Source organism: Elephantulus edwardii, unplaced genomic scaffold (assembly GCF_000299155.1).
Source record: "Elephantulus edwardii isolate Elephantulus edwardi_28Jun2011 unplaced genomic scaffold, EleEdw1.0 scaffold00283, whole genome shotgun sequence".
Lineage (NCBI taxonomy): Eukaryota > Metazoa > Chordata > Mammalia > Macroscelidea > Macroscelididae > Elephantulus > Elephantulus edwardii.
This window is the reverse complement of record NW_006400033.1, coordinates 769,403-785,237: the sequence shown is the minus strand read 5'-3', so window position 1 is coordinate 785,237 and position 15,835 is coordinate 769,403. Positions and strand designations below refer to the sequence as shown.

At 44.5% G+C, this 15,835-nt stretch overlaps 1 protein-coding gene across 1 annotated transcript in view; it reads right to left on the bottom strand.

The window, feature by feature from the left end:
- The window catches only part of POLR1A (polymerase (RNA) I polypeptide A, 194kDa), a 57,518-nt gene that overhangs the window by 18,693 nt on the left and 22,990 nt on the right, over positions 1-15,835 (bottom strand). Inside the window, exons 13-18 of the mRNA XM_006900368.1 lie at positions 13,675-13,929; positions 10,886-11,077; positions 3,943-4,092; positions 2,630-2,813; positions 812-894; positions 543-701 (exon numbers count right to left, since the gene is read on the bottom strand). Coding sequence (XP_006900430.1) covers positions 543-701; positions 812-894; positions 2,630-2,813; positions 3,943-4,092; positions 10,886-11,077; positions 13,675-13,929 — 1,023 coding nt within the window. The remainder of the gene's footprint in view (positions 1-542; positions 702-811; positions 895-2,629; positions 2,814-3,942; positions 4,093-10,885; positions 11,078-13,674; positions 13,930-15,835) is intronic.

Sequence of the window (15,835 nt, the reverse complement as noted above, 5' to 3'; positions counted from 1 at the left end):
CTGTGAAAATCCAGGTGCAGCCCTCCCAGTAACACACAGGGCTGCTCCATTCACAATTCCCTCAGCAGCCGAGAAAACAGTGCTCCTCTCGCCCTCATCTGTCTGATAGGGAGGGTCTGAAGGCACTGCCGAGATCAATGGTTCCTGAGGGCACAGAGCAGGCCAGGCTTTGAACCCGGGCAGCTGGTCCTCAGCCCTGAATCCTGTCAGGGGATGCTTCTGCTCCTTCACCCTGCTCACCATGCATGGATGACTTACTTCCTCCAGCCTCTTCTGTGCTGTCACCCCAGAGGAAAATGCCCCTAGAAACACAGACTGAGCATTTTATTAACAGGACCTTCCCAGACTATGTATGGAAAAGAAGCCCTTGGCCCTTATCCTCAAAATGGTGGATTCACCTCATCCCATCACACACCCAGACCTATCAGCTGTTAGACAGTCAAACAATTGTTCCAGAGAGCCCTGAGACAGACTCAAAATGTAATGTTTTAAAAATCAGCATTCAAGGTGGTGGTAATGAGCACAGGCACTGCTGGGCTAACCTTGTTAATCTCATTGCTGTAATGGTTCACCTCCTCCTTGAACTTCAGATCAATCATGTTAAAATCCCTCTGGTCTTTGCCCAGATGGGCATCCTGCCATTTCCCTCGGACTTCATCACATGATGCAGCTTCTGGCAGGTTTAACGCCGCCCTGACAGCCTGCAGTGAGAAAAAGAACCTGTCTGAGGGTGCAGGTGGGCAAGGAGCATGTGGGTCCCCCTGCAGTGACATAGCCCCTCCACACAAGCCGGACCTCCCCCCTGCCTCACCCGGGGCCCACAGCAGGTGGACTCTTCGATGATCTGATGCCTCCTGACATCTGCCTTTGGCTTAACCAAAATGTCTTCCACATCTGTGAAGGCAAACAGGCAAACTCAGACTGGACTTGGCATGAAACCTCAGCAGACGGTCCACTCGGTGAGACCAGGGTGGAGGGCAGAGCTCTGTACACAAGAAGGGCTTAAATGCCTCTGACAACACTGATGTAATAGTAACTCAGGGCCATCATCTCATCTCATCAGTGCATCCAGAGGACTCTGATGACCAACTGAGCTAAGGACAGTAGACCACCTGGTTTTAGTTCCCAAAGTCTCCTGTCACAGGGACAGTAGCCAGAGCCTAGGGCTGTTAGCAGTGACCATCACAGCAAGCAGGTTTCAAAGGATGGGCTAAGTATCTGGCATCGCCAGAGTAATGTGCTGAAGCCAGAAGCCTTGTGAAGAAACACTCTTCCAAGTTCTTTCTTTTAAAAAAAGTCAGCAACAAAACTTATCCCTGAGGCCTAAGAAAGAGGAAGAGGGTCCATGAATTAGAGTATTTCTGTGGCACAGCCTTTCGGGCCAGCACCTGCCATGGATGGGGCAGATACTGAATTTGACACAGTGGCTCCAGGTTATTTCTAACCACTCCTGTGGGCTTCAGCAGGTCGGCTCCAGGCCAGTTTACTGTCTGCTCACTGACCCTCTCTGGACTAAAGGACTGTGTGAAGGGATCATGTCGGGCTGGCCCCTCCTTGGAGCCCCGCTTCCAGCTGGCCTTCCTCCCTGCCCTGGAGGCCTAGCTTCCTGACACCTGAGGTGGCGGCATGCTCAGGGATCACTTCTCCTTGTCCACCTTACAACACAGCAGTTACAATGCCTTAAGCCTGTTCCTCATTATGATGGGAGTGGGGGTGGGGGTGAGGGGGGGTGGAATTCCCTATTTTCTGTCCGTGCAGCTCTCTGAACTTTCCCCTGTTATCAGAAATGCCTATGTTTGTTTTCAACGACCTTCTGAATCATCAATCATCATCTAATATTCTCCTCAGTTGCTCTGAGAGAGACTCTATTCTAATTGCCAATTGAAGAGGCTGATGTTCAGGCCAGTTGTGAAGGCTGGTTTCAGCCCCCAAACAGATGCATATTTTGTTATTTTCAGAGTATATTCAGTCCAAAACACTATTAACAGGTGCCTACCACAGTAATAATGGTGAAAACTTAACACAACCTAAATGTTTAATGACAAGAACTGGCTAACTAAGCTGCACCTCCACACAAGTGCACTAAGCCATCTGTAGCCATTAGCCATGAAGATAGATATGTACAGAAACTGACCCAGAAGGACACTGACATATACAGGTAGAATGGAGAATCTGCTTCACAGCTGACCTGCAGCACAGCAGCCCTGTCCCATGGAGAGGCTGCCCAGGAGCTCTGATTGGGGAAGGGCTTTCTAAGAGCAATGAAGGTCCCCCGCTTGGGGAGGCCCTTCATGAGGGGCAGGGCCACTTCAGGACAGTGGGCTGTGAGCATGAGCAAGGGGCACAAAGCTACAAGGAGGTGGAGCAGGAAAAGGACTGGATGAGGTGGCAGGGTCACTGTGCTGCTGAAGGTGAGAGAGCGGTTGCGGACTGGGGGTGTGGAAAGCACTGAGGGGACAGAGGCTGTATGATGTCACTGGCGGCTAAATAAGGATGTCTATGGATCTGTCACCCTGGAGTCTGTGAATACAACTGGGAAAACAGCCTGGTGGCTGGCCTGGCTGAAACAGCCACCATCCCAGTCAGGCCAACATCTCAGCCAGGCCCAGCCCTCCTGGCAGGTACTCACCCAGTGTGAAGCCTCTGTAGAGCTGCAGGTAGGCAGTGAAGAGGCGGGCCAGGCAGGTGAGAACGCGGCCGCTGGTCTCGCCTCCATAGACCTCACAGCAGCAGTGCACCAGGCCGAAGGCAGAGCTCCCATAGTGCGCCTTGTCCAGTACGCCACACAGCAGCTCACCATCCCGGATAACCACCTGCAAGGGGAGAAGCCACTAAGCCTGGGCTGGCAGGTCTGTCCCCCATGGGAGCTGCTCTCCTCAGCTCAGGGTCCTAGTAATCCTGCTGTGTATGCCTCTTCCCTGGGACCCCAAATCCCAGACAGAAAGAAGCAGTGCATGAAACTTTTCTTAAATAAAAGTGAATTAGCAGTTTTTGTTGTTATGTGCCATCAAGTAGCTTGAGACTCATAGCAACCCTATGTACAACACTCTGAAACCTGTTCCATCTTGGGCCAACTTCATCATCTCTAACCTCCTCAGTTCCAGTAAATAAGGTTGTGTCATTTGTAAGAACCCGTATAAACACCATACCCAAGTTCTGGGCCTGGCCCTCATTGTCCTGCAGGACTGAGAGTAGAAGAACTTTGCAAACACCCTTTAAGGCCTCAGGTGGACCTTCACAAAGTCAAGCTACAGCATTATAAACTAGTTAACATATCAAGATGTCCATCTGTATAGTGAAGTATGAATTAAGCAAAAGATCCCAAAGAGGGAAATAAAAGTTCCAGGGCTAGATGGTCCATTAAGAATCTGTCAGAGTGTCTGCTATGAGTGAAGGATTGTGGAACACGGTGGGTCAAGTGCAGTCTCCCGGAAAGAACAGCCAGAGGCCCTGGCAATCTTGACTGCGGACACAGCCTAGCTTGTGAGTCAGCATGGATACGGGTTAAGTGCAAGGGATATATGTACAAGTGTGTATGTACACACACATCAGTAGAGAGCCCAACCTAAGATACCTAGAGACCAACCGTGACACTTCCAAAAGCAAATGCCAACATCAACGTAGGCACAAACTCTTCTCTCCTGAGGCACAACACTACTTCCCTGGCTGTGCCTCCACTTCTGCCTGTTCCAAATTACTGTGTCTAAAAAAATCTCCTCAAACTCAACTGACTTCCACTGAGGTGGAAATGGCTCCTAGCTGACCCTCAACTGTATTCCCAAGGCTGTAAATAACATGGAAGGAGTCGGTCCATCCTTCTCCCAGGGACAGGCCACTGGTGGATTTGAACCACCAGAGGCCTGGACTGTGTGTCCAACAGTGCAACTCACTACGCACCAGGCCCCACTAAATGTCCCAAATGCACAAAACGGGGCTGCATACCTGGGACTCACACATGGAGTCAGGGTTGAATCCTGGAACAAGGCGAGGAGGCTCTTTGACCCAGGCCTTCCCACTGATTTTTGCCTTTCCCACTAAATTCAGCGGGATGTGGTCTTCTGGGATGATGTTTATTAACAACGTAGACACAACCTGCAAACAAAACAAGGACAAAGCTTATGAAAGGAAGACAAGTTGAGAAGTCTCCTCTGCTCGTGTTTATTCTGAAAAGTCAAAAAAGAAAAAGAAAAAATATACGTTTTTAGACATGACAATAGATCCATATAAACTTCACTGAGATTCTTTTTTTGTTCCCTTAAAATGGAAAAAAATCCTGCCGGTCTGCATTAAGGTCATAAACAGGTCAAGGATGGGTGGAGTCAACTGCCGTGAGGTCACGGTAAGGGAGAATGTGAGGATATGAAAAACGAAAACAAAGCCAGCAGCGTTCACACAGACGGCGGAGCTTCGCACCCCACCGTCCACCAGCAGATCAGACTCAACAGGACCAGAAGGCCAGCTGCTCCTCTGTGCCATCCTGCCCCATCTTAGGCCACAGCAAACACACGACAAGGACAGCACACGCACAACAGCATCCTCCCTGCAGGCAGGACTCAAGAAAGGAGAGGCTGTAGAGTGCTTTCTTCAAGGGCTCCCCCAGGAGCCTCAGAAGAAGGTGGGGTGCTCCAGCGCCCACTCTTCCCAGCCCCTGCACTACTCATCTGTAAACAGAATATTCACTTGTTCAGCAAATATGAATCCAGTGCTGACCATGAGCCAGGCACTAGGAGCAGAGCCTTGAACAAGACAGATATTCTGCCCTCAGCAGAGTCTTCATTCCAGAGGGGAACATAAAGGCAGGAAGAGTATTTGGAGTACTGGGGGGATGGAGAGGGGGAAGTACTATATTACTGTGATTTAAACAACGTGGTCAGGGAAGGCCTCACTGAAGAGCTGCTCACAACAGGACAGGGTAGGGGTGAGGACAGAGCCGTTTCAGATGGGTCGTGTATTGCAAAGGCACAGCAAAGGCAAAGGCCTTCACTCACAGGATGAAGGAATGCGATTTGGTAAGCTTTGATCACATTTTCAGCAGGATTATGTGTATTAAATACCTCCCTGGTCTAGACTTTGAGGTTAAATAAATGCCTTAAAGACTAAGCCCCAAAAGGAACACAGATAAGAAAGAAGAACCCTTTAAAGTGGCTATTAAAGCATGAGTGTGGAGCACGGCGTGATGATGGGCCTTTTGCCACGAGGCACTGTGCACAGGCTACATGCCTAAAGTTGATGGCCACTCAGGTGACATCTGGCTAACACCCTAACAAGAACAAGGCAAACTAGCCAACCATAAAATGGGCACAGGACGTGAAAAGACACTTCACACAAGAGAACATTCAGATGGTCAGCCAGTGAAGAAATGCTCAGGTCATATTATCTTATTAAAGCTGTATGAAAAAGTAGGCAATAGACAATAAAGAGAATAATCAGACATTGTGAGTATTATAATTAATGTTATAAAACAAAATGTGCTTAAATAACGGAATGAAAAATCAATATGCTTTGTAAACTTAAGAACCCAGGCAAGCTTTGGTGGCCTAGTATCAAGAAGCTGCAAGGCAATCCCAGAGATGAGCGGTTCTAATCCACCAGATGCTCTGCTGGAGAAGGACAGACAATTTCCTCCTGTACCAGTCAGATCTAATTTGACGATACACATAAAAAAAATAATAAAGATAAAAAATAACAGCTGACAGTGAAGAGGACTTGAAGCACTTACTAATAAAGATCGAAAATTACAGCCTTTAGTATCAAGTGCAGCTCATCGTTAAACAAAAATGGTCAAAACTGAAGCAATAATCAATATCATGATCATGAAAACACTGTTAACTGGGATCCACAATCAATGCCTATGGAAGCAACAGGAAGAAATCAAGTGACACAAGAAACAAAGAGAGACCTGGAGAAATGGAAGAATATCCCTTGCTCTTGGATAGGAAGACTAAATATTGTGAAAATAACAATACTACCAAAAACAATTTACATGTTCAATTCAATCTCAATACAAATACCAATTCTATTCTTCAATGAGATGGAAAAGGCAATCTCCAACTTCATTTGGAATGGAAAGAGGCCCTTAAAAAGACAAGGTAGAAGGCATCTCACTCCCTGATTTCAAATCCTACTACACTGCCGTGGGGGTTAAGACACCATGGTACTGGTACAATGACAGACACAGAGATCAATGGAATAGAATTGAGAATCCAGAAATTAGCCCATCTACCCATGGACAACTGATTTTTGACAAGAAGACGAAATCATTTAAGTGGCAAAACGACAGCCTTTTTAACAAATGGTATTGGCAAAACTGGAGAACTATCTGCAGAACACTCAAGCAAGATCCACACCTCATGCCATACACAAAAACCAACTCTAGGTGGATCATGGGCCAAGAACTAAAACCAAGGACTATAAACTTCATTAAAGAGAAGCTTGGAAGAATTCTAGAAGTCCTAATCCACAATATAAACAGTGTCCCAAGCATCCTGAAAAATCTACAGCCAGGAGAAGATAAAATAGATGAATGTGACCATCTAAGAATCAAATCCCTATGCACATCCAAAAACTTCTCCACCAACAGGGTAAAAAGAGACTTCTGATTCTTAAGGGGACTAAAATGCAGTCTGGTTGTTGCTGCTAGATGCTGCTGAAGCCAGCACTTTCTAGTCAGTGAAGTGGCCTGCAGAAACAGCCTAAGGCTTCTGCTTCTTTGGAGTTGAGCTCCTTATCTCCTGATTCTAAGCATGGCTTCACTGTCACGCAGAGCAGAGCAAGCTACTGCTGAGCTGTATGTAGCACCTTTTCCTTTTCACTTGTTTGCAAAGAAATAATAGCTTGTTCTAACCTCTCAACAAACAATGAAAAATCTGCAGTAGAAACTTTCAATTTTATTTAGTTATAGAGTAATAATCAGGTCCAGAAATATTTTTAAAAATAATTTGGCGAGCTCTGGTGGCCTAGTGACAATATGTTATACTGCAATCCAAGAGGTGTGTGGTTCGAAACCACCAGATGCTCTGCTGAAGAAGGAGGGACAATCTCCTCCTGTATCAGTCAGATCTGATTTGACGGTATACACATACACACACAAAATAATAATTAAAAAAAAATTCACCATTAACATAAAAGAATTTATTTTAAAATATTATTTTAAAAGAATTTCATTTTAAGGGGAGCTCTGGTGGCCTAGTGGCAAGGACCTACAACTACAATCCCAGAGGCGCACTGTTCGAATCCACCAGATGCTCTGCCGGGGAAGGAGGGACAATTTCCCCCTGTACCAGTCAGATCTGATCTGACGGTACACCCACACAAAAATAATAATAAAAAAATAAAAGAATTTCATTTTAAAATTTTTTAATCTTTTTAATGCCAAATTTTTTTCACATTTATTTTCTACAAAGTTGTGATTGTGTAATACATTTTCAATTGCATCAAAAGCATTTTCAGATTGCTACATAGGCTTTTAAAAGCATGATTTTTAACAGTTACAGATTATCCTACCAAGTAAATGTGTCATGCTTTGCTTAGCCCGCCTAAGGGCCTGTGGTTTCTCTAAATTTTTTTTTCATTTCTATAAACTATGGTGTAATGGATTTCTTTCAAGTAGTTTTTTGTACATTTCACATTATTTCCATAGGCTGGATTCCTAGATTAAAGGCTCTCAAACAGATCTCAATAAATACAAGTAGTAATAAATAAATTGTAAAATAAATTCAAGTCAACAATTCTGGTCACACTGAAATTAAGTCAGAAATCAGCAACAACAATACCAAGAAAACCTCCAAATATCTAGAAACTAAACAGCACACTCTTCAATAACCTTTAGGTGAGTCTCTGGATGGTATAATCAGTAAAGTGTTGCTCAATTACTGATGGAGAAGTTGATGGTTCAAATCTACCCAGAGGTTGACTTTAGAAGAACTGTTTGGTGAACTACTTCTGAAAGACAAAGCACTTTTGGAGCAAAATTCTCCTCTGAAACCCATGAGTGGCCATAAATAAGAACCAACCCAATAGCAACTGGTTTAACTAATCCACACGTCTAGAAATAAATCACAGAGGGCAATGAGAAAGTATTTTTAAGTGACTAAAAATGAAAATACAACATTTTTTGGCCTGCCTTATTGGAGAGCTCAAAGGAGAAATGAATACACAAAATGTCCATTTAAAGAAAAAAAATTCTCAAGTTGGGGGCGGGGGAGAGAAATAAGCCCAAGGAAACAGAAAGAAGAAATAATAAAGAGAAAAATGTAAATCAGTAAAACAGAAAACCAAAATAGAGATAAAAAATGAAACCAAAAGCTGACTCTTTGAGAGGAATAAAAATTATAAACTTCTAGGTAAATTATCATCCATATTCAATGTCCAGTTATCAGATGCACAGCAAGTGAGGGAAAAGACTATGGCCTGAATCAGGCACACTTTAATCTTCAAAGTGACATCGTTGCTCTTCAGCATTTTAGAGAGATCCCTGGACAACAAATAAGGATGACAGAAGAACTGATGCCACTGAACTGTGGTGTTGGAGAAGAACACTAAATATCCCAAGGATTGTCAAAAAAACTGAACAGGTATGTCTTGGGAAAGGTGCGGCTAGAGCACTCTTTGAAGGCTAGGATGCGAAGACTTTGGTTCATGTATTTTTGGCCTATTGCTAGGAGAGACCATTCCTTAGAAGGGACATCATGCTTAGAAAGGTGGAGGGTGAGAGAAAGACCTCTAATGAGATGGACTGACACAGTGACTGCAACAATGGGCTCAAGTGTAGGACAGGATTCAGGTCTGCTGTACATAGGGTCACTATGAGTCACACTTGACAGCACCTAACAACTGGGTAGACTAATCATGAAAAAGAGAAAACACAAAGTAACAAGTCTGGTGAAAACAATACAGACTTAACAGACATTAAAAAGCCTAATAAGGAACAACTTGATGTTGATAAATGGACAAACTCCTTGAGACAATCTACTAAAACTTAACCAAGAAATGAATCATCTGAATAGCCCTAAATTTATTTTAAAAATAGACATTTTCATTAGAAATCTCACCAGAGTAAAAACTTCATACGCAGATGTCTTCTCTAGTAAATTCTACCAAGAATTTAAGGAATGTTATAATTATATAAAATATTATCTGAAATCTGAAGATGAAGAACTTCCTACTCAATTCTGTAAGGCTGGCATCATCCTGTTATTAAAAGCAGGCAAAAACACTACAAAAAAGAAAACGACAGACTAGTATCCCTCATAAAAAGAAAGTTCTAATGATCTAACGAAATTTTATGGAGCTCTGGTGGCTAGCAGCCAGGAAATTAAAAGATAAATTGCATGGGGAAAGTCTAATGTCAGAGACCTCTCCAAGGTATTGAGGAGCAACAATGTTAGTCTGGAGACTAAGGTGTGCCTGATTCAGGCCATGGTCTTTGCAATTATTTGCTATGCACTGGAAAGCTGGACAATGAATAGGGATGAATGAAGAAGAACTGATGCCTTTGAGCTGTGGTGGAGAAGAGTACTGAATAAACCATGGACTGCTAGGAGAACAAACAGGTTCATCTAAGAGAACGAAGAACCAGGTTGCTCCTTGGAGGCAAGGATTCTGAAGCTTCATCTGACATACTTTGGGCAGGTTGTAAGGAGGGACCAGTCCTTGGAAAAGGACATCATGCTTGGGAGGGTGGAGGGACAGCACAAGAGAGGAAGACTCTCAATGAGATGGAATGACTCACTGACTGTAGTAAAGGGGGTAGGTATGTCAGACTGGCACAGGACAGGGCAGGATATAGGGCTGTTGTACATACGGTCACTATGAGTCACAAGCAACTCAATGGCACATAACAACAATGGGTGGCCTAGTGGCAAGAAGCTGCACTGCAATCCTGAAGGCACACAGCTCAAGTCTATCAATTGCTCTGTAGGAGAAGAATGGGCAATCTACCTGTGCAATTAACTGCCTCTGAAAACCCACAGCTATGAGTCAGTTCCAACTTAATGGTACACAGTAACAACAGCAATAAAATTTTACCAATCTGAACTTAATAATATAGAAAAAAAGATAATAAAAATAATCTGTGCTGCAGTCCTGAAGAAGGCACGTGGTTTGAATCCGCCAACTGCTCTGTGGAAGAAAAATGGGCAATCTCCTCTCATGAGATTAACTACCCCTGAAAACCCAATGGAGGGTTAACTATGGGTTGGTTCCAACTCGATGGTACTCAACAACAAACAACAGGAAGGAAAAGCTGGTTTAACAATGAAAAATGAGACGTCTCAGGTCCATAGACTTAAAGAACCAGAACTCTTGTTTCATAAATGAAGAACCAAGACCACAGACCAAGGAGCACACAGCCAACCAGGGAGTGAGTCTGCAAGTAAGATCCGCCAACAGCAGCACACATTTCAATGGATTCCATCTAATAGACTTACACCATCATTTTGTTTCTTTGACAGAAAGAATCTAAGACTTAGAAAAGTCTGGGTTTCTATTCCAACTCCATCTCCTATATCCTGGGGTATATAATTTAACTTCTCTCCACCTCAGTACTCTCTCCTGCTAACTGAAAATCATTGTTATCTGCACTGCAGGCTGGCTGTGAAGATTCAGTAAGACGCTGTCTCTGAAACTCTCAGCTGGGGGCCCGCTGTTAAGACACATCATTTCTACCACCACCTGACTCCTGCCCACCACCACCATCATGCTTACAACTATAACGGCACCAGGTCTACGGAGAGGCAAAGGCTAGAAGCTACGCACCCCGCTTCCACTGGCCATGTCCCTGAAGCCATCCAGACCCAGGGAGTTTGAACAAGTCCAAAGTCAGACTACCGCTTGATGAGAGATGTCTCAGAAAGCTTTTGCAGGCTGGCTGTTTCCCTTGCATTACCTGCTTTCCTGTCCACAGGGGGAAGGGCTTCAGGATGGCAGGGGGCAGGATCTTCACCCGCCCCACTTTGTCTGTGAGGCCTCGGTACACCAGCTCCATGTATTGCTCCCGGGTGAAGAAGCAGCCCCGGATGGTCATGTTTGCCCCTGAGACCATGTGGTCTTGGATCAACCCTGCCAATGGCTGTCCATCCTGCAAACCAAAACAAATACAAGAACAAAATTAAACTTAAGTCCAACCCTAACCCCGATCATCTGCTCGGAAAGCTACCTTCTAACAGGTTGTCCAACGTTCTAGTGGGCTGGGAGACCCCACGCCCTCAATAAGTGCTGGCCTGAGGTGCCTGAAGCACATGCCCAAGGCCTGATCAGCTTTCCTGCTGGCATTCCCTCACTATTTCTCTATATTAAAACCACTTCAAACACATCCACTTTTCCAAGCCATCTCTACTTACTCCCATCTGGTTCTAGTTACACTAGCATATTTTTGGCATTCATGCACAAATTCTGTCTGGTTGATGTTAGCTGTGTTCTTGTTTTTATACTCTGGTTTTATGCTTTAGTATTTTTCACACATTTCTGGCCCAGTCCTCCTGTAAATCAGTCATCCATTCAACAAATATTTATTGAGCGCCTACTGTATGCCGAGACAGTGGGCTCCAGTGGACCAGGCAGACAAAGTCCTTTATGACTAGAGTCCTTTATGACTTTATAGCTAGAGAGTAAACCATGGTATGGATAAATACAACATTGCAAAGTATGTTCAACACCATGAAGGAAAACAGAGAGCAGGACTACAAGGCTCAGGTGGAGAAACTGTCAGGCCCAGGGCTCCTACGAGAAGCAACAGCTGGGGCCTGAGAGGTGACCTGTGACCTGGATGAGGCAGCACAAAGATGCTAGAACCCAAGAGGTCTAGATGGACAGGACTTCCAAAGGAACACATATCCACGGCCATCTCTCTTCACAATGCAACACATAGTTCACGCTGGGATCTCAAGTCAAGATTACTATTTACCAGAAGCCAAAACCAGGGCCTAGATAAAAAGTCTCAAGCGGCTCCAGATAGCATGTAGCATGTTGAGTGCTAATGAAAAGGTCTATGGTTTGAATCTACCAGCTGATGAATGACAAGCAGTCTCCTCTGTTAAGACTGACAGGCTTAGCACCCCCCTGGAGAGCTGCTGAGTTGGAACTATATGGCAGCAGGGCAGAAGGTCCAGAACTGGTGGGTTCATTCATTTCATCTGGCATGTTCAGAGCCTTTCTGACCCCTGGGCTCTTCAACCTTTATCTGTTGAGTCTGTGTTCATGGCAACATAAGGCACACTAAAGTAAAAATAGCTGAGTACACAGATGTTTCTTTACAAAGTAGTTTTTGTAAACTTTTCAATGTTTACAGGAACTTTAGAAAAATTCATGTCTTGGACCTAAAGATTGCCATCATCTGATGATCTGTTAAATGCCTGCCAACATCATGGTTATGCTTCCAGAGTTTGTGAACGAGGCCGTGGAGAAATGCCAAGGATTTAACCACACACACCAACTCAAAGGCAACAAAAGGATGCTTGTCAAAGCGTTTAAATACCGTGGCAATGGATTTCGTGTAAATGCCAAGGATAAGGACTACAGATCGGCTGAAAAGGTGCCACAGATGAAAGAGGCCCCCACTCCAGCCTGCCTGTTGACAGCTCTGTGTAATCAAGACAACTGAAAGACCATCCTCTACCTCGGCTTCCAAAGCCAGGGTCTTGTTTCGCTTGAGGGAACCCCAAACCAGTATTACGCAGCTGGCTCTTCCCAGAGTCTGTGGTGGCCGAGAGTTTTCCTTCTTTAAAGAACATAATTACAAGGTACAGATCTATTAAGTGCCTCCTCCTATCTCGATCCAGATTTTTCCCTGACTAGAAAATTACTTTAATAGCTAAAATGCTCTCAGTGCAGTAACCATCAATTCTGGATTGAAATACTGAGTAAGGCAATTACTAAAGATATACTTATATGTCTGAATTTCCTAATTCCTGCTTAGGATCAAAAAGACCATCTCTGGAAAAAACCCAGAAAATTGCCAGCCATTCTACTCTGCTCAGTATCCCAGCAAAATGTCATTACAAATCAACATCCTTGGCCAGGATCCTTAGAGAACAGGGTGTTCTGGGACTAGAATGTTCTAACTGAGGAGAAATCAAGAAATTGTGTCTCAAGCTTTGTTGAAAATATGATACAATAGCATTGATACAATAAATGGGAGGACGATTAATTCACAAGGAGCATAAACGTATAAAGCTCCATTTGCCTCATATTTTAATTAAGAGTAGAATACAAACACTACTAAAACCATAAAAACTGACCAAGTGGAAGTGTACTTTACAAGGCTAACCAGGAAAACAAACAAATAAGCCCCTCACTTATTGCCATTTGAGCCAGATATGCACACTTGGCAACATCTTCAAGTGCCTATGAGTTTCAGGTGCACAGTTGACACGAGGGGAAGGGAGACACAGCTGAGAAGCACAGGAAAAGGGTTCTCATGCTGCCCCAGGTGGAAGACGAAATCCTTTACACCACTCACCACGACTCTGTAGGATGGCTGTTATCATTTTCCCTGACTTATGAGGCAGCAAGACCTGCTTCCAAGTAGCCACAGGGCTGAAATCCCTCCTAGGAGAAGCCAGGACCCATCTCCTCCCCATTCCCAGGACTGGTCCCAGCCCCACTTGTGACCCCAAGGTGGCAAGCAACCAGATCTAACATTCATGCCACATGCAGGATGACTCAGCAGAGACCTACCTTGGGGACCAGGTACTGCTGGTCGGTGCAAGCCAGGATGTAGGCCTCGGCCCGGCCCAGCTCGCCCTGGGGAAAGTGGGCATTCATCTCGTCTCCATCAAAGTCGGCATTGTAGGCCTTGCAGTTGGCGTAGTGCAGACGTAAGACTTTCTCTTCAGGCAGGATCCGTGCGCGGTGGGCCTGGATGGAGGGTCTGTGCAGAGTTGGCTGTCGGTTCAGTAGGAGGACGTCCCCGTTTCTGATGTGTCGGCACACCTGGACGCAGAGCAGAGAGCAGTCTGGGCTTGGTGTCAGTGTCAGCATGGTGCCCTTCACGGACACCCTCCGTCTGCCTCAGTTCTACCCAATTAAACAAAAGGAAAATGTCCAGGCCACAGCAAACCCTGAAGGACCTCTGAACCTGAGAGCTTACACGCCTCTTTCTGGTACTGTACAACCCCATCTCTGCTCTGGGCTCCTAAACACCAGAAGCAGATGAGCTGTCTCTAAGCACAAAGCCTTTCCAGGTTACTGAACTCCTTAGAAAATTAACTGGAAGATATGGATACCTGTTTTGAAGACCACATACCTGCAAGAAACCACAAACCCCGGGGTGTGAAAGAAGTTGGCAACACTTGAACTCACCACCTACCCTGGCATCTCACACAAGAACATTACTCTAAATTTGAACACCAGGTTTTAGCGAGAATGGGCACAGACTCACACAGCAGACCTGGGCCTGGAACATAGGCTTCCTGATGCCCAGTTTAATGGTCTCCGAAATACTTTACTGTACTTAGAAAATTAGTAAGAAGAGTAAATTGCCAGTCCTCTGGCAAAACAATCTAAAAATAATTACTGAAACATTCAGAATGCACATCCTTAGTTTTTCAGAAGGAAAAGAACATCAGTGCAGGAGTACATGTACAGATATGCTCGTGTGTGTGTTTACAGAGGCAAAAATGGGAAGTCACCAGCCAGCCCAAAGGGAGGACATGACTGAAGAAAGTGATACTACTCTATTGCTCCACAAAGTATCAAAAAAAAAAAAAAAAAAAAGGAAAGAGATCGAGCTAAATCTTTTTAAGCCCAAAAGTGATGGCAATAACGATTTCCTGGTAAAATAACATACACTATTGTTGTTGTTGGTACCATTGGCTCTGGTAGCTGAATGGTAAGAAACTGCGCTGCAATCTCAAAGGCACAAGCTTAGAATCTACCAGCTGTTCCACAGAAGAACGGATAATCTCCTCCTGTGTGATTTACTGTTTCTGAAAACCCACTGGAGGGTCAGCTATGGGTCGGTTCCAACTCAATGGTACACAACAACAACTGTTGTTGTTAGGTGCCTTTGAGTTGAATACAACTCTGACCTATCCTGTACCATCATCATCTCTGATACATTCGAGCCCACTGCTAAAGTCACTGTGTTAATTCATCTCACTGAGGTCTTCCTCTCCTTCGCTGACCCTCCATCCTTCCAAGCATGCTGTCCCTCTCCAAGCTTTGCCTAGCTAGCTACTTGACCAAAGTATGAAGACAAGTTTTGCCATCTTTGCCTCTAAGGCGCCCTCTGGCTACACCTTTTCCAAAACATATCTGTTTGTTCCTTTTTATATAGTATCTGTAATTATAATACACAATATATACAATGATTAATATAATACAATACAATATAATATAGTATAATTTAGAATAGAATTGAATTAATAGAATAATAAAATAAGGCGAGCTCTGGTGACCTAGTGGCAAGAAGCTGCACTGCAATCCCAGAGGTGCACAGTTCAAATCCACCAGATGCTCTGCTGAAAAAGGTGGGACAATTTCCTCCTGTACCAGTCAGATCCGATTTGATGGTACACAGATAAAAAAAAAAAAGAATAATAAAATAATAAATCTAGATCCCATGGAGACTGGCAGAATAAGGATTTTTAAAAACACAAAGCAGCACCTGGGACAATGCCCTGGGCAGATGAGGAAGTCCAGGGGGTCTCCTCTATGTTCTATCTATCTAATAACACACATTAGTTTTATAAAGTATTGTCCAAATGTTTAAATGAAGCTACACAAGCAACAGAGCTCTAGAGGAGGCAGCTGTGGTGTGCTAGGCTGGCCAAAAGGCTCTGAGAAAGCCAGGCCATCTCCCTGTCAATTCACAGCCTTGAAAATCGGGCAGATGGCC